This window comes from Scophthalmus maximus, chromosome 11, assembly GCF_022379125.1.
Source record: "Scophthalmus maximus strain ysfricsl-2021 chromosome 11, ASM2237912v1, whole genome shotgun sequence".
NCBI classification, from domain to species: Eukaryota; Metazoa; Chordata; class Actinopteri; order Pleuronectiformes; family Scophthalmidae; genus Scophthalmus; species Scophthalmus maximus.
The window spans coordinates 20074911-20098656 of NC_061525.1; the positions used below are offsets into that span (position 1 = coordinate 20074911).

The 23746-nt window shown below is 43.0% G+C and overlaps 1 protein-coding gene across 2 annotated transcripts in view; it reads left to right on the forward strand.

The window, feature by feature from the left end:
* pik3cb (phosphatidylinositol-4,5-bisphosphate 3-kinase, catalytic subunit beta) overlaps window positions 1-23047 on the forward strand; it is a 52730-nt gene extending 29683 nt beyond the window's left edge. For both annotated transcript variants that reach the window (XM_035622628.2, XM_035622627.2), the window contains 21 exons: window positions 886-1114; window positions 2565-2782; window positions 4697-4876; window positions 5760-5927; window positions 9290-9379; window positions 10356-10610; window positions 10734-10830; window positions 10952-11082; window positions 11702-11752; window positions 12519-12707; window positions 13274-13395; window positions 14048-14191; window positions 14351-14450; window positions 15466-15662; window positions 16212-16321; window positions 16937-17015; window positions 18605-18772; window positions 18869-18992; window positions 19094-19239; window positions 20301-20433; window positions 21269-23047. In XM_035622628.2, coding sequence (XP_035478521.1) covers window positions 886-1114; window positions 2565-2782; window positions 4697-4876; window positions 5760-5927; window positions 9290-9379; window positions 10356-10610; window positions 10734-10830; window positions 10952-11082; window positions 11702-11752; window positions 12519-12707; window positions 13274-13395; window positions 14048-14191; window positions 14351-14450; window positions 15466-15662; window positions 16212-16321; window positions 16937-17015; window positions 18605-18772; window positions 18869-18992; window positions 19094-19239; window positions 20301-20433; window positions 21269-21406 — 3069 coding nt within the window. In that variant the 3' untranslated portion in view covers window positions 21407-23047. The remainder of the gene's footprint in view (window positions 1-885; window positions 1115-2564; window positions 2783-4696; window positions 4877-5759; window positions 5928-9289; window positions 9380-10355; window positions 10611-10733; window positions 10831-10951; window positions 11083-11701; window positions 11753-12518; window positions 12708-13273; window positions 13396-14047; window positions 14192-14350; window positions 14451-15465; window positions 15663-16211; window positions 16322-16936; window positions 17016-18604; window positions 18773-18868; window positions 18993-19093; window positions 19240-20300; window positions 20434-21268) is intronic.
* The last annotated feature ends 699 nt before the right edge of the window (window positions 23048-23746 follow it).

Consider the following 23746-nt stretch of genomic DNA (forward strand, 5'->3'; position numbering starts at 1 on the left):
TGTGACCAGGGCACGGACAGATTTCACTTTGAGAGACATGCACATTAGGGAGTACATGATTCCGATGTATCAGGAATCATGTAGTCCCTAATATCGATATCGGCATCGGCCCCAAAGATCCATATCGGTCGGGCTCTGGTAATATTCCCACCAACTTTGGTGAAAATCCGTCCATGCATTGTTGGGTTATTTTGTACACACACACACATGAACACACGCACATGTGCGCTATGCCCATGTGCCGGGGAGCGGTTCATTTCTGAGAAAATTGCACAATCAAATGATTAAATCTTCTATGCATTTATGCGCGTGGTTTGTGGAGAGATGCTATCAACGTGACACGAAAATCACGAGTGCCCCTGCAGAAGAAGGTGTCCGTTGTGAGGGCAAATGCGTCCTGCTCTTCCCTGTTCCCTACATCGTAGCTCCATAACCTCAGACACACACACACACACACACACACACACACACACACACACAACAATACGATCTGACACCAAACCCTGTGATCATGACACGTCATCGTGATCATGCCAGCGTCGGCTGGTTGGACATATCGTTAGTCTCGTTTGTTTGTGACCTTGAAACATACACTTCTGTCAATATATCACACAATGTAACATGTTTTTCTTGTTTTTTTTAAGGCATTATTTAAGATATTTGTAAAAAGTACACAAATGCCCTGAGGGAATACCGGTTAAGAGGATGCTGTAAGCCTTTTTTTATCAAACACATGCATATGTCCATCAAGCCCAAGAAAAAACGCAACTGTTGTTCTTCTGGCCGTTACATATCATATTCAAGTATGATTTATTTGATTTGGTCTAATGGAGACCTGAGGTTCTGTAGTGCTTGAAGCACTTAAGTTCTCCTTCTGCCTTGCAGCTCTTATGGAAGCAGGCTCAGACGCTGCCGTTCTTCGCCGCCCTGGGCGACATGGAGAGCCACATGTTCGAGTGCGTCAACCAGGCGGCCGTGCACGAAGAGCTGGAGGACGAGACCCGCCGGCTGTGCGACGTCCGCCCCTTCCTGCCGGTGATGAAGCTGGTGATGCGCAACTGCGGCCGAGCAGAGCGTCTGCTGGACTCCAAGATCGGCGTGCTCATTGGCAAGGGTGAGGCGGCGGCGCTTGTCCAAACTTTTCCCATCATTGCAGATTATCATGCAAGCACTCGCACACATAACTCCCTCCCCGACTGATTTCATAAAGGCACTCAACTCCACCCTGCACGCAACACAATCCTCCAGCGGGACGCTAAGTAGCTCTCCCGACCAGCACAGTCAGCCCAGCTGTCAGCCCCGCGGCCCCGTCAGCACCTGGTTTTCCATCAGCGGCTCCGAGAAGCGTGGAGGATCGAGCGAACATGTTTCTGACACGTCTTCAGTCACTTGTCACTTTGTGTTTTCTCTGGTGAAGATTTTCGAAGAGCGGAGGAAATCGCTGCAAAATCGTTGAAAACAACAAGTTGATTAATCGTTTAGTCGTCTGATAGATTGACTATTATAACTACTATAATTGATGAGTGGTTTTAGTCATCTGTTGAACAGTTCCAGCTTCACAAATGAGAAGAAATGGCAGTGCGAATAATTTATTGATTTCGATACTTTCTACTGGTTGATCAGCAAAATAATCTGCAAAGTTATCAGTAATTAAATTAATGGTTTTGTATGGTTTTATGCATGACCACTAAATGTGTGGATCTACAAATGCAAAAAAACTCACATGTAAAGAACTATTTCCTCTTGCTCACTATCTCCATGTCGGAGTTAACAGATTAATTGATAATGAACATAATGGTTAGTTGCAGCCCTACACAGGAGGTGTTCGGGTTCGTTTAAAGCACCCAAAACAAAACCACTCTGGACGTTGGTTCAACCCTCTTCTGACACACGTGCAGAATTCTGGTTGTGCTTTGTTCACAGCAGACGTCTTTAGAGAAAGAAAGGGGGACAGAGAGAGGGGTCTCTGAGTTTAATTGAAGGAGACTCAGACGATATTGATATGCTCCCCTCCTCCTGGCTCCGCTGTTGTCTGTCACGATCTTTTGAAAAAGCTTTTGTCAGAGTTGAGTGGTGTTTCAAACAGAACCCCCCACCGGCTACTTCTGGATTGTCCCACACCGTGACAAACTAATACACATCACAAGGCCAATTATGTCTTTGTTTTTTTTCCCTTTGCTCCAAAAAAAACACATTTACACAAACTGGCTCGTTCGACTTTAAATGCTGAGGGTCATATAAATGTAAAGGCTCTAAATGTCAACACGTTGTTTTCATAAAAATAAAAATGCAGAGACAAAAGGCTCGACGGGGCGGAGAGACGAACTATGACCTGCGGTTGGTACCTGTGGCATTTGGCACTAGTGTCAATATTAGGAAGCTCTGCCTCAATCCAATGACACACTGCAATAACATATTCACTGCTCACTGTCAACTATTTTCACAAGTGTCATGCTGATTTGACAAATAAAAATGACAAATTAATTGTTTCCTAAGGTGTAAGACATTGTGGTGATGTTATAGTGATTATGTGGCGGTGCCCCTTTTTCCCCAACCTCCACTAGGCCTCCACGAACTCGATGCCATGAACGACCAGGAGGTGAAGGATTTTCGCAGCAAGACGTTTCGCATCAGCGAGGAGAGGATGCAGGGAGTCCAGATGATGACGTGCACCGAGTGGCTGCAGTCCTGCTTCTCCCCGCAGCTGGAGCCTGATGTGGCCGACGGAGCCGCCGACTGGTCGGCCGACCTGAAAGTCATCATCCACTTCGATCAGTCTCAGGTGAGAGTCTGCAAGTGCTGACAACGGCAGTCGAGTGAGCGTTTTATCCCCTTTAAAATACTCAACCTCCAACATAGTCATCAATGTAACAGACCAGTGTGTTGTGTATTCGCAGCCGTATTATTCGATTTTGGGGTCATAAATAATGGAGCGTTCACCACTTGACAACAGAGGTCAAAGTTAAATTACTTTCATTACCAATATAAACTATTCAAATACAAAGCCCTTTATATTTGATTAAAAGGCCCTTTTTTTTACTTTAATCAATAATTTGTCCTTGGCTGGAATCAAAGGAAGTCGACACTCGTGGCTGCACAAATGTCTTGCATCGTAAAACAGTAATAATATAACAATTTTGGCTCAATCCAGACTTGTCGCAGTTGTCAGTTTCTCTCTGAAAACGTATGTTAGATGTAATTGATTATTCTATCGATACACACCTTGACATTAACATGGTGCCTGTACGACATCTTTACACACACACAGTGAGCTCCGACTGTCAGTGTGACCTACTGCGTCACTGGAGCATAAAGAAGTGCCCAGGTGACTCCACCAGAGCCGTAGCTCAACAGCTCCGCCAAATCCCGCTGCTCACAGTTGGCAGCTCCAAGCAAGTCACATGACTGAGGCCAAACTGCTCATCATGTGCCCGACGAAGTGGGTCAAAACCATCAGTGAAATTATGCCAGAGCAACACACACACACACACACACACACACACACACACACACACACTGGCATGGCAGCTCAAGGGACCGAAATACTAATTAAACGGAACGTTTCCTCCTCTGGACTCTCAGTCTCCTTCCATTTGCGTCTTTGCGTCTGTTTTAGAAATAATATTATTTAATCATAAAACAGATGGTCATCTTTGATGCGCACACACACACACACAAGGGCCATCTGTGTCACTGCGCTCAGGTGTACGTTGGCAGGAAGTCTTATTTGGGAGGTCAGACACAATAAGCCTCATTACAGACAGGAAGTGTGCCGCTGTGGTTTATTGTTGCAGAGTGAATATGGCCGAGGTTCGGTGTGAACGCTCCTCTCAGTGATGTCATCGGCGGTTTATCCCGATCCTTTGCTCTTGTTCCCTCACTGCATTAGAATCCGAATCTCATCTAACCTCAACCTTAAAAATACCCCCCTCCCCCTCCACACACGGAAGCGCGCGTGGACGCACACACTTCGGAGAAATGCTGTAAAAAGGCTGGAGCACTTTGAAGGCGGCGCAGTTTTATTGGTTTTGTAGTTCCGCCTTAATGTAGCCGTGGCCTTTCTCTGATGTTAATTATTAATGGGTGACATTTTTATTACACCTCCAGGAAATTAAAATTCAATCCCAGGTATCTGGTCAGCGCCGCGCTATAAATAGGATCTGAAGCAGTTTTGCCTCGGCGCCGGCACTCGGAGCATATATCAGCCAGGCTGTGGCAATGCGTGGAGGACACTTTCACACATTGAGTACACTTCGCTCAGCCATGAACATACCCGTGTCCAAGTGATGTGTGAGTGTGTGTGCGCGTGTGTGTGCGTGCCTGTGTGTATCGCTTGTACACGTGTCTCGTCAGGCAAAGGTTTTCGGGGGGTGCATGAGGTGTGATCAGCGTTTCTCCATAAATCTTGTACAGACGTCTGTGTTGTAAACAGTTATGTGTGTCTGTCAGAAAGAGGTGGTGGCGAGCACCACTACCTCATGACTGTCTTAACATTCCTCTTCACTGCCTCATATGATCCAGCCTCAAGGCCTCCAGCTGGTCAAGAGTCTGTACATTCTGATATTTCTCCCCTCCTGCTTTTTTTTTTTTGACATACACTCATGTTTGGTGTTATTTTAAAAAGGTCACAGTCTCGTCCTCCTGACTTGATCTCTTTCTCTCTCTCTCTCTGTCTGTCTTCCTTCTCGTCTCGCAGGACTCGGCCAGTCTGAAGGTGCCGTCGTCCTGCACCACCACGGAGCTGATGGAGCTGGCCGTGAGGAAGTGGCTCACCACCCACGGCCCCGAGGAGGAGGCGTGGAGGAGCCAATACGTACTGAGGCTCAGCCAGTGTCTGGAGTTCCTCTGTGGAAACCACCCACTGATTCAGTACAAGGTCAGCGGCTGCTACACAGTTAGACCAGTGTCTATATATATGTATATATATATATATATAGATATAGATGTATATATATAGATGTGTGTGTGTGTGTATATATATATATATATATATATATAGAGAGAGAGAGAGAGAGATGTATATATATAGATGTGTGTATATATATATATATAGATGTATATATATAGATGTGTATATATATATATATATATATATATATATATATATATGTATATTTAGTGTTTAGTCATGCGGCTAGTTGTCAGTGTCAGTCCTGTGTTGACGTAATGGAAAGGGCAAGAGAAAGAATGATAAGGCAGCAGAGTCGTGTATTTCATAATGTGTGTTTTTATCCCTTTTCCTCACTGTTTGCTTCACCAATACACTTCTCTCCTTTGTGTCTTGTGTCATGGCCAGTATAGTGCATTCGTTACTCTTCAGTTTCTTTGAAATTGTTGTGGAAATCCATCTTTTTGCGTTATCCTGTTGACAGACAAACAAGACCCCTCGGAGAGCACTGAAGTCCCCCAAGTCTGAGCAATCCCCCTCACAATGCTGGAGAAACCAAAAAACTTCCTTTATCCAGATCTGGATCCCTCCCAAATTGTAATGTTACACCCATCTTAAATAACATTTTTAGTAATCCTGCTCACAAACAAACAAACCGCGCCAATCGCATGATCTCCTCAGCGGAGGTTCTCTCTCCTAAAGGTTCCTTCAGCTGATTCTTCATGAAAGCTATTATTTTATTTCTAATACAACAATACCGTGGATGTTTGTTCCTCGCGTTTCAGACTCCTGATTTGAATCCAACATGTTTTGTTTCAAAGATGCACCTATAGCTAAAAAGCATTCCTGTCCAATCCTGTCTTGTTTGCAGTATATCCGCACGTGCGTGCAGGCCAAGGAGTCTCCCCACCTCACCCTGGTCCACAACAGCACCGTCAAAGCCCTGTTCGACAAGGAACTCTCTACCATCGGAGCTGTGGTCAGCCGCAAGTCCTCCAACCCACCTTTACCACTACCTCCGAAGAGAAGGGTTCCTACGGTCAGTCCAGCATCACGAATGTTGTTGTTTTCAGGTCAAACGTGCAGGTCAACTGACTTGTGACGTGACCGAGTTGTTGTATCATGGGATATAGCACTTTTCATACTGAAAAAAGTGCCACAAACAATAGGCAACGACACACACACACACACAGAAACATTTACCCATGATCAAACATACGATGCGAGGCATAAAAGTTAAAAAAAAAACGAAAACAAAGCTAACCCTAACCCCAAAACATTCGCAGGAAAACGCTGTCTCGCCTTTTTGCCATGAGGAAAACACTAGACATTAAGAGATAGACTAAAAGTGAGAATAATAAAAATAAATAAATATATAAATGTATACATAAATATGAATATTTACATATATTCATATCTATATATACAAATAAGAGGATAAAATAACAAAATTCACAGAAAAGTTCCATTAGGGTTAATAAGGAGAGTAAGTAGAACAAATAAATAAAATTAAGCCTTTATAAATATATAATATGAAAAACTGTAAAAAGGCTGAAATATAAATACAAGGACAAGATAAAGAGATGTAAGACTCAATTAAAAGCTAGATTAAAAAGGTTTAGGTCTTGATGAACTCTAGACAACAGTCATTTTAATATCTGCCGGTGTTTACGGAGCACTGTTCGTGTTTCATGGAGACAGTAAAAGCTTCAGTCTGATGCACCTGCCCTGGACGAGGCAGGTGCGGATGTTCACCGAGCAAACACGTACTCGTGCAGCTGCCGCCTGTCATTTATGAGGTGAGGTGTTCTCAGTGCGGCGCTGCACTGACAACATTCGTCAGGTTGTCAGAAAACATCGCTATCTCCTCCTCCTCCGCCGCCGCTGCCGCTGCCGCTGCTGCTGCTGCTGCTGCTGCCAGGTGCGCGATGACATTGCTCCTCGTTACGTGCGTCCACATTTTAAATGTCAGGTTGGATTTAATTGGCCTTTGTCAGCGTCTTCGTCTCCCGGGGCTTTTAATTGCCTGATGCCATAGTGACTGTTGACACCGCGGTAATGTGTGGTTTGGACAGTCAGTAAATATTACAGTTGTGAGCCATCACATGAATCATAACCGAAAAAACAATATCTAATAACTTTGTTTTTACGGTTCCCAGCTGATGATTAAACATTTCTGTTTAGTTTACTCCGAAAACAGCCTCAAATTTCCCCTCACTTCCACAGAATTTTTTGATGACTACATAAGTGTCACAATCACTGTGTATCACAATTTATTATAAATTTAGGGTTTCTGTAAAAGGACAAGCAGAGATGAAAACGCCCAAATGATGTGGAATAATATTACAAATGCAGTAGAGTCCATTACAGTACAGTACTACAGTGCAGAAAAACACCTAACTACCCCATGATGCCCTGGATGAATATGTCCAGACGGTGAGTTCGAGCAGAGACTAATGATTATTTTCATTAATGTTTAATCTGATGAAAATTTTTCTTAATTAATCTTTTTCTATTTTTTTGCCATATATGTGCCATTAATGTATCAGGATTTGTCGGAACAACATTTTCGGAACAAATTACTCACTGTTTCAGATTCTTTAATAAGTTTTAGTCCTTTTTTAAGATGATTTTTCTGTGTTTTTTCTTTTATTTAAGTCATAGTGTAGAGAGCGAGAGAGACTATATGCTGAACCCGTTAGTTGAGCCTGACCAATATGGATGGACAATATGGAGACGGATACCGATATTGCGGAGTATAAAAACAGACGTTGTCAAGATGTTGTTATCAAAACGTTATGACAAAGAAATGTAACTGAGGCTTGATATATTACAGTTTAACCATAAAAGTAAACACACAGATAGATAGATAGACATATACATAAATGCACATCTTTTCTGCATTGTTTATCCTGTAAAATATCAGCAAACATAACATAGATACCAAAACATAAATGCTGATCAATATAGATTGATTTGAGTCTGTGACTGACTCATATCGTGGCCAAGCAGTTTTTGTTCTTTTAAATCAAACCCAACATACTGTAAACTCAGTGCCAGTTGTTGGCAGTTAATTTTCTTTTTTTATTGACTAATTGATTAATTTCTCCAACCCTTCTCGCCGTCTTGTTTTCAACGAGACGAAAACCTCATCCATCCACGTCACACCAAGAAACCGCTTTTCATGCCTTCGTCTCCTCCTGACCAGACGAGTGTGACACCCTGCTCTTTTTTTCTTTTTTTTTTCTTCTGGTGACTATCTGTCGTGTTTACTGCTCGCTGGAAATCAAATCATCAGGATGTTTGCCGTGATTAAGAAACAAGATCATGTTTCACCAATTATGGCATCATTGTAGCGGCTATTGATCATGGAAGTGATTAGAACATTTTTACTGCCCTGTGTCCGAGATCCTCTTGTTGGTTTTGTTCCCAGATTTGTGTTTGGACGCCGAGATGAAAGAAGATCTGTTGTTTTCGGCTCCTTTTTATAAATAACACGAGGAGAGCGAGGACGACACGTGCGGTTCCTTCTTTTAAATTGTAAAGAAGCTCTGATATCTTCTTACTATTACGCCATTTTGAAGAATCCTTATCGTACCTGCTGTGTTTCCTCATTTCAGTGGAGCACTTGTAACTATGTTATGTAAATAAACCTTCCCAGTGGAGGAAGAAGAGAGAAACAAGATTTCTGGTCAGACAGAAAGAAGCTTACCGCAGGAGTGCGGTTGCCTGTGATGGTAAGGAAGAAATATCCAGGAAAGAGACTTGTTACTGGATTCTCTGCCGATAGTTGGTCGAAGGAGACGGGAACAGAGGTTTTTGTGATGATGCAGCACATTGAAAGCTCCTCTTTCTGCCTACTGTAGCAGACGAGGCACGAATATAGTCTCGTATCAGGACATGAGGCAAAACATTTCACACACACGCACTCACACACACACACGTCCACCAACAAAGAGAGAATTAACACACTGCAGGAAGTGTGCTAGTTAGTCATGTTCATATTCTGTAGGTGCCATGTGATGCTGTTTGTCCTGCCGACTGCTGAGCCTCGCGAATCCACTTGGCTTGACATCAGAATGACCTTCCTGACCTCCCACATTGTGTGTGTGTGTGTGTGTGTGTGTGTGTGTGTGTGTGTGTGTGTGTGTGTGTGTGTGTGTGTGTGTGTGTGTGTGTGTGTGTGTGTGTGTGTGTGTGTGTGTGTGTGTGTGTGTGTGTGTGTGTGTGTGTGTGTGTGTGTGTGTGTGTGTGTGTGTGTGTGTGTGTGTGTGTGAGAGAGAGAGAGAGAGAAGGGAACTGTTGGGTGTGAAGAAACTGCATGTTTCTTACACTACATTATTCTGTTACTGCTCACTCACTCACTGCAAGTCTCTCCTCCTCTACCTTTCTTTTCCGCAGCAAGTACAGACGTGTGTGTGGGACATGTCGAGCCCATTCAAGATCGTCCTGGTGAATGCCAGCAAGGTGAACGCAGAGGAGACTGCCAAGGTAAACTCCCGCTCACGTCCACGTCCATGAAAGACTCATTTATCGTTTCCTCTTAATGTGTCACCGCACAAAACCCACCGGAGTTTCACCCCTCAGAGTAGTAACACACCGATGTTGTCACTCAGTCGGGGAGTGGAAAGATGTTATGAAAGATTTGTTTTTTTAATTCTGGTACCGAAACATATTTATCAACTTGAATGTCACTAAGTAGAGCACAAACCTCCACCAAGGCCCAACGGTCCCCTTAAATTCGATCAAGCCGCAACAAATCGCACAAACTCATTAGATATCAGTCCCCTTAATATGCCTGAATGTTTCCATTGAGATCCATGAATTACACCCTCTGAAATTGGTGAATGTGGAAGAAAGTGGGGGTGGGAAAAAAAATCCTGGTATCCGCCCCTTTGTCCGTATCCACTCCAAAGATTTATGGATTCTTTCTTGTTGCTTTGTTTTGTGGAAATCTGTTTCGGTTTCCTGCTGACAAAAACAAACCAACCAACAAACAAACGGACAGCAGCGAAAACATGACCTCAATAGAGCTCATTACATTCTTTTCTTTTTTTATCAAGATCCAATGATTTTTCCCTGGAAAATTGGTGAAAATGAAAAAAAACAGTTAAATCTTGCCAGGATCTGCCCCTTTGTCTGGAACTGTACCAACATTTTCTTGGGTTCTTTCTTGACTCATGTCCCATCCTGCCACCAAGTTACGTGGTAATCTGTTCAGGAGTTTTTGCGTAATCCTGCTGACAAAAAACTCAAACACAGAAACATAAACAGAACCTCCCTGGTGAAGGTATTAAAGGTGAAGGTTCTGTCCGAAATAGCTGAACCAGGCCAGCTTGTAAATTAATATCATATTTAATGCAAGATTTTTTTTTTTCTTTTATTAAATGATGCTACACCTTTGCTGTCCTTCCACACACACACAAACACACACACACACACACACTAACCCCTCTTGCTCGCCCAGGTCCAGGTGAGAGCGGGGCTGTTCCACGGCACAGAGGTCCTGTGCAAGACGGCGGTGAGCAGCGAGAGCAGCGGGCGTTCGGACCACACGTGGAAGGAGAGCACGCTGGAGTTTGACATCCCCGTCTCTGACCTGCCGCGCATGACCCGCCTCTGCTTCGCCATCTACGCCATCATGGACAAGGTCAAGAAGCAGAAGTCGACCAAAAACACGCACATAAACAAGTACCAGACCATCCGCAAAGCGGGGAAAGTGGTGAGAACCGGGCTTGCACACTGACTGCTAAAAAACACACTCATATACACTTACATACAACATCTTCACAGGATCATTGATTAATAATGAATATCACTATTTTTCTCTCTCCCTGGGATCCAGCACTACCCCATAGCTTGGGTCAACACAATGGTGTTTGACTACAAAGGCCAACTGAAGACCGGAGATATCAACCTGCACTGCTGGTCTTCCTTTCCTGGTAGACACACACACACGTACACACACTTTATATCTTTTTATCTCCACAAATATAATAAACTTGAAATGAGTTCCTCCTGTGATTGACACAACCAAGTGTGTATCTGTGTGTGTTCCTCCAGATGAACTTGAAGAGATGCTGAACCCCATAGGAACCATTCAGACCAACCCATACACGGAGAACGCCACCGCGCTGTACATCCACTTCCCAGAGTACTCGTCGCACCCCGTCATCTTCCCTCCCTTCGACAAGGTCAGTCGCTGAGCTCTGTCGAGCTCGTGCTCATTAGCTGCTCGAAACGAAGTCCGGACATTACCTGAACATTTCCCGGAAGGGCTGTAAATGTCAAATGTTCTCAAGTGTTGCTCTGGACATTTTCCGGGGGAACGTTTCCTGCCAGCCCCCGAGTAAAATTACTGGAAAATGTCAGTGAGAGCATGTGACTATACAGGCTGTTTTGACTCCGACAGTCTCCTTCTGCGTTTGACGGAAAATGTCTGGATATTTTTTTTGATATTTGAGTTTATGTCTGAAAGCGGCCTATATTTTATCCGTGTTTGGACATCCCACATAAGCTTGATTATTTAATACGCGTGAGCAAAGTTCTTCTGCGTGTTTGTACCATTCTGACCTTAAATGATTGGATGAAACCTTTGTGGCTTTTTTCCTTCTTTTTTTTTTAAAGACTTACCTGCAGTTGAATTTGCCATCACGCTGGCTTAGTGCTGTTCATAATGGCGCCCAGTGATTATGATAAAGTGGTGGCTGTTACCGTGAGAGGATCAGGACATGCTCAGCTCCCGTAATGCTATCAGTGTCATATCAGTCTGTTCACTCATTGTTGTTGTTTTTTTGCTTTTTGTTTTCTCAGATATTGGAAAAAGCTGCAGAGATTGCCGGAGCGAGCGACTGTTTTCCCGCGGTGAGTAGACGTACGGACGGGGATAATTACGTGAGCGTCCCCGGACGCAACAGAAAAGCCTACTCCATCATTTCTCCTCTCTACACACACACTCTGAACAGACACACACTGAATGTGTAACCTCTCATACAGACACACACTGCTAGTTTCTTGAGAAACCCATTGTTTTGATTTTTTGGCAGGGTGTAACCTTTAAAAAAATATTCCAAACCCAATCACAAGTAGAGACTCTAATCAGATTACTTGTGTGTTTTCCTGTCTCACAGCCCCTCGACTAAAAAAAAAACTCCTGGGTGTGTTGCAGCCCATTACATAATCCTGTTATGTCGAGGGCAGGTCTGAACGCAGCCCTTTAACATGAGGTGTATGTGTGAAACACTGACTACAAGTCTTTTTTTTACTGTATGTAAAAAAAAACCCCAGCTCCACTAAATGTATTCCCTTGTAACAAAACATGTTCCCTTTTGATGAAACGACTTTCAACATGTTTTAATGTGAGTCAACTCAGAATCAGTCCTGTAGGTCAATGAGTGTGTAGTATCACTGGCTAGTGTGATTCTCTCCTGCCATCTTGTGGTTTCTTTCAGTCACTGCTGCTACTCACCCTCATCATCCTCATTTCCTTTTCACCTACTGATTCCTCATCCAATTTATTTTCCTCTTCCCTCCTTTAAACCTCGCCTCTCCTCCACATCATCGCATCCTCCTCCTCCTCAACCCAACCAACCACCCCACCAACCGCTCCTCGCTCCCGTCTCTCTCTCAGGGCCGCGGCGGTAAGAAGTTCCACATCGAGCTGAAGGAGATCATGGAGCGTGACCCGCTCTCCCAGCTGTGCGAGAACGAGAAGGACTTGATCTGGACACTACGCTGGGACTGCCTAGTGAATTTCCCTCAGTCGCTGCCCAAGCTGCTACTCTCCGTCAAGTGGAGCAAACACGAGGACATGGCCCAGGTTAGCCGGCGAGTCCCCTGTTTACGTGACACCAAGTTTTATAGTATCTGATTTAGTTTCAAGCTAAAAAAAATAACATTTATTTCACGTCTTGGTACTTTAGATGTGAAGTCCATCAAGTCAAAAATGACTGTGAATGGATAAATGATTGTATGATAAGTGTTTGCTTTACATCCAATCGATTCTAGTCAAAAAAGTTCATATTTGTTATTTTATTAGTCCAACTAATAGATATCTCCTTTTTTTTTTACATGTATAATGTCCCCTTATGATCTGTACATTAAGTTCCATGTAATGTCATCCCACTATAGTCCAGTTTCAGATCCAACCAAAAAATATTTTGTGATCTTTGCGGCGACACTTTTTGCTAAATCTATATCGATGAAACGATGATGTAATTTTCTTCTGTTTTAACATGATGATGTTGCCTCCATCTTTTAGGACTGAACATTTTTATTGCATTTAAACGTTTATTTTTTAAATTGACAGAAATCTACCACCATCAATTTTTTTCATTATCAGCCTTAAAAATAAACGTTTTTAAAACAGTCAAATGTGCTTCTCAGCTGCAGGCACTCCTTCAGATGTGGCCCAAACTGAGTCCCAGAGACGCTCTGGAGCTTCTGGACTTCAACTACCCCGACCAGTATGTCAGAGAATATGCTGTGCGCTGTCTGCGAGATATGAGGTAAACATATATTATTGTATTATATATTTAATAGTCTTTTTTCTTCTCATATTCAAGCAACAGCATTTTTATCATCCACCTAAATCCAGAGCTCCTTTCTGCATTTCTGTTGTTGCTGTTTTATAAAATCGCAAATGACCATATGTGTGAATTACTGTAAGTTGAAAGTGTTATGTCTTTGTTGAGGAGTGTAAGTAACCGGTGGCGTCTTGCGTTGTGTGTGTGATGTGATGAAAAGGACCAGACCGTGAATATCTTTGGAGGTGATCTCCGTTTAAGGCAAATAACAAAAGCCTCTGGGCAATCATTTTGATAAAAATTCCTACACATATTAAATGACAGCAATATGTTTGCATACCAAACAATATCTTAAAGCTTGAGAGCAAACAGAGAGGCTAAAATCTGGAAAATTGTATGCCCACAATGTCACGTAAAGCTGCCATGGAGCACAATCCCCAAACCCTCAAACGTTAACGTAGGGGCACAGGATCTCACACAGACCACGTCAGGGGATAACTATGACTTACATAATCATTTAAAAATCTAATGATTGTTTATCTGTAAAAGAAAAAAAGAGCTAAAACTAGAAAGCAGCCCAGCTCCCCTCTCTGACCCTGCCCTCTCTCCCGTTCTCTCTCTCTCTCCCCTCCAGTGACGAGGAGCTGTCGCAGTACCTGCTACAGTTGGTGCAGGTGTTGCGTTATGAGCCGTACTATGACTGTGCCCTCACCCACTTCCTGCTGGAGCGTGCGCAGGGGAACCGCAAGATAGGACACTTCCTCTTCTGGCACCTGCGGTGTGTACATGTGCACTGTCTGTATGTGTCCGCAGTGTTTGCACATTAGAGAAGAAAGAAAGTAAAAGACCCAACCGGGAGGTCATGAACTGCAGCAGGTTCGAGAGTCTTGAAAGGTTTTAATTTCTGAGCACGGCTGCTCTCTGCTGCCCTCCACAGGTCGGAGATCCACATGCCGGCAGTGTCAGTGCAGTTTGCCCTCATCCTGGAAGCCTACTGCAGAGGCAGCATCCCTCATATTGAGGTTCTAAAGAAGCAGGTACACCTCACACTTTTCTCACCATCACACAGGATCTCAAAGTTTGTTTCTTTTTCATTGTTGCCTCTTGAGATTGTGTCCTATTCCCCAATTCCTACAATTTCACTAAATGTTTAGTTCTTATTGTGCGGTCAGAATAGCTCTGGTCTATTGTTATCCCTGGCAGGGCTGGATTTATGGTATTTTTAGCCTGTCGCAGGGACACCAGCGTCTCCACCCCCTGCTGCCCTCTAACCTTTGCTTTTGACAGTCGCTCCTCTGGACGCTTCCTGCTGCTTCCTTGTCAGAGCAGTCATTTATCTGGCCACTTCCTGTTTTGAAAAGCGAGCACGTCGGGTTGGGATTGCAATGCTGACATCTGCCATTTTTTAAGGGAGAGTGAACTCCCCTAGGTTGGCAGAAACGGGGGGATGAGTCATTCAAATAGTGAAATATTGTTCCAACATTATTGATGATAATAATAACAAGAGGAAGAAGCTTAATTTGTAAAACACTTTTCTTAAAAAAGAAGGAAAAAACAACAGTCAAATTAAATAAAAATAACATAAATTAATATTCACACAGAAATGAAAAGTTTTTTTATATAAGAATTCGTTTTACTAAGAAGAGATTTAAAAGCATCAAAAGATGCATCATGTCTAATCTTAGCTGTTTAGACCTTCCAGAGTTTGGGGGCCCGCACCGCAAAAAACACAATCGCCCTTTAGTTGCCAATCGGGCTCTGGGATCGACCAGTAGACCACCATCAGCTGATCTAAAATTGCGTCCAGGCTCATAGGGAGTTAGTAAATCCTTTATATGCGAAGCAGCTTGGCTGTGTAATGGTTTAAAAGTCACGAATAAACAAACAGGAAGCCGATGCAGCGAGACCAGAATCGTGACCCCAGCGGCAGCATTTTAGCACCATGGGAAGGCGACGCGGTGGGGAAACCCTGGGTAACATCTGTGTAGAGGTCATTGCAGAAATCCAACTGGGACAAGACACTAACTTGATGCATCCTTTTGACCCCACCAGGTGGAAGCCCTGAGCAAACTTAAGTCGGTCAATGAGCTAATAAAGCTGGGACCCACCAAAAACGCTCGCAGTAAGACGAAGGACGCCATGTTGACCAAGGAGGCCATGATGACTTGTCTGAGGCAGAGCGGCTACTCTGAGACTCTGTCGGACCTGCACTCCCCTCTGAACCCCAGTGTGCTGCTGTCGGGCATCAAGTAAGATGTGACCAGGGCTACATCCACGTTTTAATTTTACAACACTGCTGCATGTCCACACTTTTTGTTTTCGAGCTGCTGAAACAGACGTTTGGAAACGCTGCTCATCCCCTTTCAAGTTTGTAGTATGGCTGAGCAAAAACTCACGACTTGACCAGCTGTGAATACAAAAGGTTGCTAACACTTACCGTTTGTAACAGTTCCACCTCGTCATCAGTCCGGGAAGAGGAAAAACCTGCTCTTACCTTTCACCATTGCTGCTCCTTGTTTATTAGTTATACTTTTTTTTGTAACTAAGCCACTAACTGCAGAGTAGAGGGTCTGCCTCTTGTTTACACCGGCACGCACAAGACCCCAGTGTACGTGAATGGTTACATGATGCAGTACGGACGGATATTATTTTCTTTATTTTAAAACGCCGTTTTTAAAATGAAAACGTGGCAGTGTGAATGTCGCCTCATGTTCACGTGACAGGGGATGAAGAATCTATGAACGGGCCTGAGTGTCAGATAACTCTCATTCCCTGTCGGTCTCTAATTCTTCCATCAGTGTGGAGCGGTGTCGGTACATGGACTCGAAGATGAAGCCGCTCTGGATTGTTTACAACAACAAGTTGTTGGGGGGAGACACCCTGGGCATCATCTTCAAGAACGGAGACGGTATGGGGGAACTGAGAGGGGGGATGGAGGGCGGGGGGAGAGACGGGTAACGGAGAGGGGGGAAGCAGAGGGTGGACGGGGGGGAACAGGAGGATATGAACAAGAAGAGAGGGTGGGGGAGGAGGAGGGTAAGGTGTATTGCAGGGTCATGATTTTGTAATTTTATAGTTTTATTATTTATATGTATTTATATGATTGTAAATCAAAAATGTCAATTTTGTTTTATTTATATTTTACTTCTATTAGTCATTTTACTATATTTAATTAACTTTAACTATTAGTAGCAGTTGGTATAGTACATCTTTGTGTAAGATACATAAACTATATCTTAGTATAACAAATTTTGTGTCGTACTTCTTAGTTTTAATTTTTAATTGCTTATTTTTTATTTTCATTTATCTTTTATTATCTTAACTGCTCTTCTTTTACTGTTGTCTTTTCACTTATTGATTGTTTCGGGGAAATAGTCGCTAAATCAGAATCTGTCAATCATTTTTAACTCCCTATGTTTTGACAATCTCCCGTAAGCTACTTTGAATTGTATTTGATTTGTTTGAAGAGAATATAATGAAGTTTGATTGATTGATTGTATGTATTTTCCTCCTCACTCCGTAGACCTGAGACAAGACATGTTGACGCTGCAGATTTTGAGGTTGATGGATCTGCTGTGGAAGGAGGCGAATCTGGACCTCAGGTAGGGGTTCTTTTTTTTGTGCATCTGTGTGTTTACTGCACAGACTCTTGTCGAGCTGTTTGTTCCTGCTCTCTGTGGGGAAGGGGAAGCTCCTGTGGGCGGCCGCAGAGGAGGGGGAGACACTAAGTCACCCCATGCAAGTTTGACCTTCAACCCTTTTACACCCTACACACACACACACACACAATATCTTCATTACATCCTAATCAAACCCACACACTGTCGGACGTTGCGAACACTTCTCTCTCCCTCGGTCGCACACCGGCACATCTGGAGCCTAGCCGTCGAGGGTCTGTTTTGACAGTTGAGCTGGAGGACGGTGTTTCAGGTTACAGGGACACGGGTTCAGAGTTTGAACACAGTGAGAGGGGACACTGAGATTAAAGGTGGGGACGACGTAACACAATCACCACGGTGTGTGGTGGACGCGTGGTTGTTCGAGGATTTCTCACTGAAGTACTCTACACTTGTGTATCTGAACTCGTCGGCCGTCTGTAGTCGTTTTATTTGAACTCGCCGCCGTCATCACACCACATCAAGCCAAGGAAGCATTTGGTCTCCATTAAGCCTCAGTCAAACGGCGGATGAAATCTAGAAATTGAGTTTGCCTTTGAAATAATTTTGAGGAAAGTTTATCCAGGTCACGTAATTCTGCAACCTACCAACTGAGCGACTGCTGCCATCTGTGGAGACGGTGAAAAAACAAATCGGTTAAAGGGAGAAAAGCAGATCATCACGCCGTTGCCATATGTTCTTCAAATAAACCACAGCCGAATTTCTTGATCTCATAGATACATAACACTGTGTCAGGATCTGCAGCAACACATGAACACACAAAGCTGCATTTACACTGTGTGGTCAAATTACACAAATCACATTGTCGCTTTTATATCCGTGTTTTGGGGAATCATTTCATTTCGTAAAATTCAGTTATCTGTCATCACTTCATTAGACCTTTACCACGTTACGAACATGTAGTGTTTCAAGTGTAAACAAAATTGTATCTCTAATAAATTTGTGATTTAATTTGCGTTACTGACAGTAGAAAGAAAAGCATGTTTACCTTTTTTTTCTCAAAAATTTAGGTAATAGATATTGTGTTAATAATTGAGTGTGAAAAGGAGCCTGAAGAAATGCTGAGGTCTTCTTTGTGAATCTGTTTTTGTTTGCAATGTTCGAACTGATATCGGTATCTGCGTTTATCTTTGTCAATATGACAACTTTTATTTCACTAAATAAACAATGCAGGAATTATGTGCATTTATGTTTTTTTTATTTTAAACATTAATGCACAAGTTATGTTCTTATTAATTATTAATTGCGCATTTGCTCTTTATTTTTATTTATAGTTGTTTATCAAAGGTATTAAAGATTAAACTGTGAAATAGGAAGCCTCAATTACATTTGTTTGACAAAAGAGTTTGATAACGACAACATAGGAATCATTAATCTTTGTCATATCGGTACAGGAGTTGTTTTTTTTAACCTTATATCTGTATCAGTATCGGCCCCCGAAATTCCCTATCGGTCGGACTCTCGTTCCAACTGGTATCTCTAAGGTCTTCGCTTCTCTTCCTGCGCACACGCAGAATCGTGCCGTATGGTTGCCTAGCGACGGGCGACCGGTCCGGGCTGATCGAGGTCGTTTCCTCGGCGGACACGATCGCCAACATCCAGCTGACCAGCAGCAACGTGGCCGCGGCCGCGGCCTTCAACAAGGACGCGTTGCTCAACTGGCTGAAGGAGAGAAATACTGGGTAAGACGGCGACTAAAGAGCGTCTCAGGAACTGTAATTCAGTGAAAAACATCTGACGTGTGTGTGTGTGTGTGTGTGTGTGTTGTGTATTGACAGCGATGCTCTTGAACGGGCCATCGAGGAGTTCACTCTGTCATGTGCAGGCTACTGTGTAGCCACCTACGTCCTGGGCATCGGAGACCGCCACAGTGACAACATCATGGTCCGCAGCACTGGACAGGTCCGACTGGTTTACTGTGTAAATGATGATGATAATGATGACTCCATGGGTTTTTCCCCAGTTCCACGTTGCTCACTGACGAACCCTCTCTTGTCTCTCAGCTCTTCCACATAGACTTTGGCCACATCCTGGGCAACTTCAAGTCCAAGTTTGGCATCAAGAGGGAGCGCGTGCCGTTCATCCTCACACACGACTTCATCCACGTCATACAGCAGGGCAAGACGGGATACACAGAGAAGTTTGGCAGGTCTGTTCCGCAGCGAATCCCACCTTCAGGAAGGTTTCGATGTTCAGTGTGTTAAAGATGTGTCGATTCAACCTTATGAACATTTTAAAAAGTTGAATGTGGTGAGGCTGTTGAACTGCTTTGCATGTTAACAGCTGTTCCTAATATTCTATCCACTCCATTCAAATCAATGAGGCCGATTCAGTTTATTTGCGCTGCTGAGAACACTTTACCCCATGATATACTAAAAATATAGCTCACGTGGAGCTCGGAGTTTGCTGCAGCATTATGCGTCTTATTTTCTCCTTTTTATTATTTTTTGTGTTTCTCTCGCTTTTTAATGAGGTTAAGAAAAGAGAAAATTTGCAAACTTAAATGCTTTTCTGTTATTCAGACACAGAGAAAAGTGCATGTTCTATTTTTGGAAACCCACATTTTATTCATGTCATTTAAAAAAAAGGTAAAATTTAGCTCAAACTAGTAAAAGTGTAAACACACCACAACTTGTGGTAGTCTGAAGGTGTAGTACCATTTTACACCAGCATGTGTCAGTGGAAGCTCAGGCACTGATGAACATCTTCCCATGTTTCACTGAGAAGGAAAAAAAAAATAGCTGCGTTGTATTTAAAATGTGGAATTTCGGTTGTTTCATCATTTAAAGTGAAACAACATCAGCAGTGTCACGCAAATAAAAGCGTAGGGAGATGTCAAACAATATATTCAAATATCCTAGAGGATCTGAAGGAAAAAGGATCCCGATTAAACCTCTTAATGATTTTCCTCTGTTATAATTCCCTCTGAATAGATCGTTTAACCTGCCAGGCCTTTGAACACATCGAGTGTGTCGATAAAGTTAATGTTTTAATACAAAATTGTAAGAATTCAATCCAAAAAAAAACTAATCACCTAACTCATCTCGTCATACAAATCACCTTTGACACAAAATCAAATGCTGAGAGAAAATGTGAATGTACAGCTCTAATTCATTAGGTTTTTACTCCTGCTGTTCTACACTGTTGTAAACGTAAAAAATAACCAATAGTGTGTGTGTGTGTGTGTGTGTGCGTGTGCGTGTGTTGTAGTTTCCGTCAGTACTGTGAGGAGGCCTATCTAATCCTGAGGAAGAACGGGAACCTCTTCATCACTCTGTTTGCCCTCATGTTGACTGCTGGACTGCCTGAGCTCACCTCGGTCAAAGACATCCAGTACCTAAAGGTATCACACACACACACACAAACTCACAAAGAAAAGATAAAAAAAGAAGAAAAAAACTTTTTCAGTCATCCTGCGAAAGACAAGCTTAGACAATAAGTTGTGTCCTTTAACTCATCTTCATCATCATCATCATCATCATCATCATCGTGTTTTTACATTCTCTTAATTTTTAATGTAATCCAGTGATTGTGGGCCAGACACATCCGTGGGTACACTACAAAAAAAAAAAAGATAGCTAATTCAGCCTGTTTTTTATCTTCCATAATATAAGCAAACACAAAAGAAAGGGTTCAAGTTGTGGCCCACAGTGATGCTAACTCCATGGCCATAACAGCAGTTTACTTCCTGTTAACAAAAACCAGCAAACACAACCATCCATTTTTTTCCAGACAATTCTTCACCAACATAAATATGTCACAATGTTTTTCTAACCAATCAAACCTTGTGCATTTTCACTATATCAAAAGTTATTTATGTAACTCCACCATTTTCGGCTTTGCGCATCACGAAGCAGTGACAAAAAAAGTTGATGCTCTGTCATGTTCTGAGGTTGAAATTCTGAATTCTTGTTGAAACCATACACACACACACACTGTAATTAAACAAATGCCTGAGAAAATAAGAACATTTTGAGTTTGCTTTCGAATGTGGACACAGCAAAAGTAAATCCATCCATATTTTTGAGTAAGTTATTATTTTTTTGACAGTTAGCTGCTCTTTAACACATTCTGTGCCAGTTTCATCAACTTCCTCTTTACCTCCCCTCCCTCTTGTTCTCGTGACCAACACCCCCACCGCCCACACCCTCTCTCTTCTTCCGTCCCTCCCTCCACAGGATTCGCTGGCTCTGGGTAAAACGGACGAAGAGGCGCTCAAGCAGTTTCGCCAGAAGTTCGACGAGGCCCTGAGGGAGAGCTGGACAACCAAAGTCAACTGGATGGCTCACAATGTGGCCAAAGACAACCGGTCCTAGAGCAGCCACAGTACTACCCCCCCTGAGAGGGTGACGGGGGTTCAGGGGCCAAGAAGGGACACGGTGACAAAGAGTGTGTGAGTGTGGAGGGAGGCAGAGGAAATGTGACCATGGAGACAGGGGCCACATATATTTAAAGAAGGGAATCTAGCAGAATATCCCAAACATGAGCAGATTCACCACACTGTACATACGGAGTAACGCTACTCTCAAGGGACTGGTCAGATACCCTGCACCTTTACTTACTGCACCCCTCCTTCACCTTGCATCACTCTGGTTCGGTGCCTCCGGAAAAGAAAAGAAATCCAAATTGACGGCACATTTTGCACAGGCACAACAGCCGATGGAGTGCGCGGCCAAAGGAAGGGAACTGAAGCACCCACTCTGCCCACACTAAAGACGAACGTGTCCCCTACAGAGCGGAGCGACGACAAAAAAATCATATCTCGGAGAGTGGTGGGATTTTCTTTCACACGGACTCTGGAATCTCTTCTTGCATGGTGACATGGTGTGACCACGCCTGCCGCCCCCGGACTGTTTTAAGTACAGTGGAGATAACAGATGGGTGTGTTGGAAAGGGGCGGAAGACAAAAGACAAAAAACAAACCCCTTGTCTTAAACCGATGTGCACAACGCCCGCAGGAAGTGCATCTTAACGGTCTCGCCGCCTCGAAATGTGCCTCCAGACTGCGAGAAGATTGTATTTTTTTATTGTTTCTGTTTGCCAATTTAAGAATTTATCCCGAGACGTCTACGTGCCAGACTTCTTCACAAGCCCACAAAAAAGAAACGCTTGTGTGAGGGAAATAAAATTAAAAATTAAAAAAAAGATTGATTAGAGAGAAGCAGAAGAAAAGACGCCTTGAGCCTTTTGATCCACTGTCTGAATCTCAGTTCACGTGGATCATTCAACACTGGAATGTCTTTGTTTTTTTAGAAAGACCTTTATTTCAAATTGTATCGTTAGATTCCTTAAATCCGAAATTTGTCTCTTTCAAATGTATTCACATCAGAGCAATATTGGACAACGGCGTGATCACCTGCGAGTTATCACTTCCCCCACAAGAGCGTGTCCAGCCTTTTAAAGCGCCCGCCCCCAAACCAAGACGAGTAAACGCCCTGAGAAATAACTGATGCTTTTAACACGTTAGGACCAAAATGTTTTAGCGTTTGTATGTGTTTAAACTTGTGGTTTTTTTAATGATCTGCTTCTGAATTGAATGTGCAAACGTGCCGCTCTTTTTTTTTTTTTTTTAAGTATTCGTTTTTATACGAGCAGGTGTTTGGGCGGGGGTCTGGGGCCTGTGTGTGGCGGGGGTTTCTCAGTAGGGACAATACACTGCAATGCAAAGCTACTTCCCTGTTTCCTCGTACGGTGTTTGATTTATTTTCTTCTTTTTTTTGTGCAATATCCGAGTATATGAACCATATGTTATTATATTAAACCTTGAGCACAGGCTGAAGCCTGTACTGGTTTCGTCGGTCGGTGTACGTGCGATGCAGCCGACTGTTTCGAACCGCTCGCCTTCAAATGTCTCAGACACTGGATATTGTCAAATGTATAGGCTTTTTTTTTTTCTTTTCTTTTTTTTGCTGTATTTTGTTTTCATAGGAGTTTTATTAAAGTTATTTTCCACTTGGCTGCTGTTCTACCTGTGCTCTCTTTATTACAGGAGATGTGGGTTGTGTGACGACCACAGATTCTCTCTCTGATTCAAGCGCTGTGATGAATATTAATTGTTTCCTGAGCAGAAATATATTCAGACCTGTTTTTTTTTTTATACCAGTTTTGTGCACATGACTAAGAAAAAGAGAAGAAAGTAGTTTCATTGGCAAATGGAGGTAAGTTGTACCGGTTCATATGTTCCTCTTGTAACAATATCAAAGCTTAGACTGGAGAATAAATGTGTAATTTGAGGACGGTAACAGTGAGGTCACATTTGATGTCGGTGTAATCAGTTATTTCATGTCACAGTCTCAGGTTGCGTCGGTTGCTCAGTTCCTGGAGGGAACATTTCTACAAACACTTCATTTGATCGTGCAAGACTTCAGCAAGAGCATGAAATATAGTTTTTCACTGTGAGTCGTCGTTCATGATTTTAATTTGGGTTATTACTTGAGAAGGTTTACATGCTCTGATGTTCAATAAACATCAGTTTCTTCAGACTCACATTCCTGCTGCTCCTCTGTCTGAAACGCTTGGTTATAGCTCCTGTCTCTTTAATAACTTTAATAACTTCACTCCCAAAACCCCAAACAACTTGACCAAAAATAAGCATTGAAAATGTTACTCAACTTAAAAGTACGTAAGTATTGTAAACAAAATGTTCAGAGCATTGG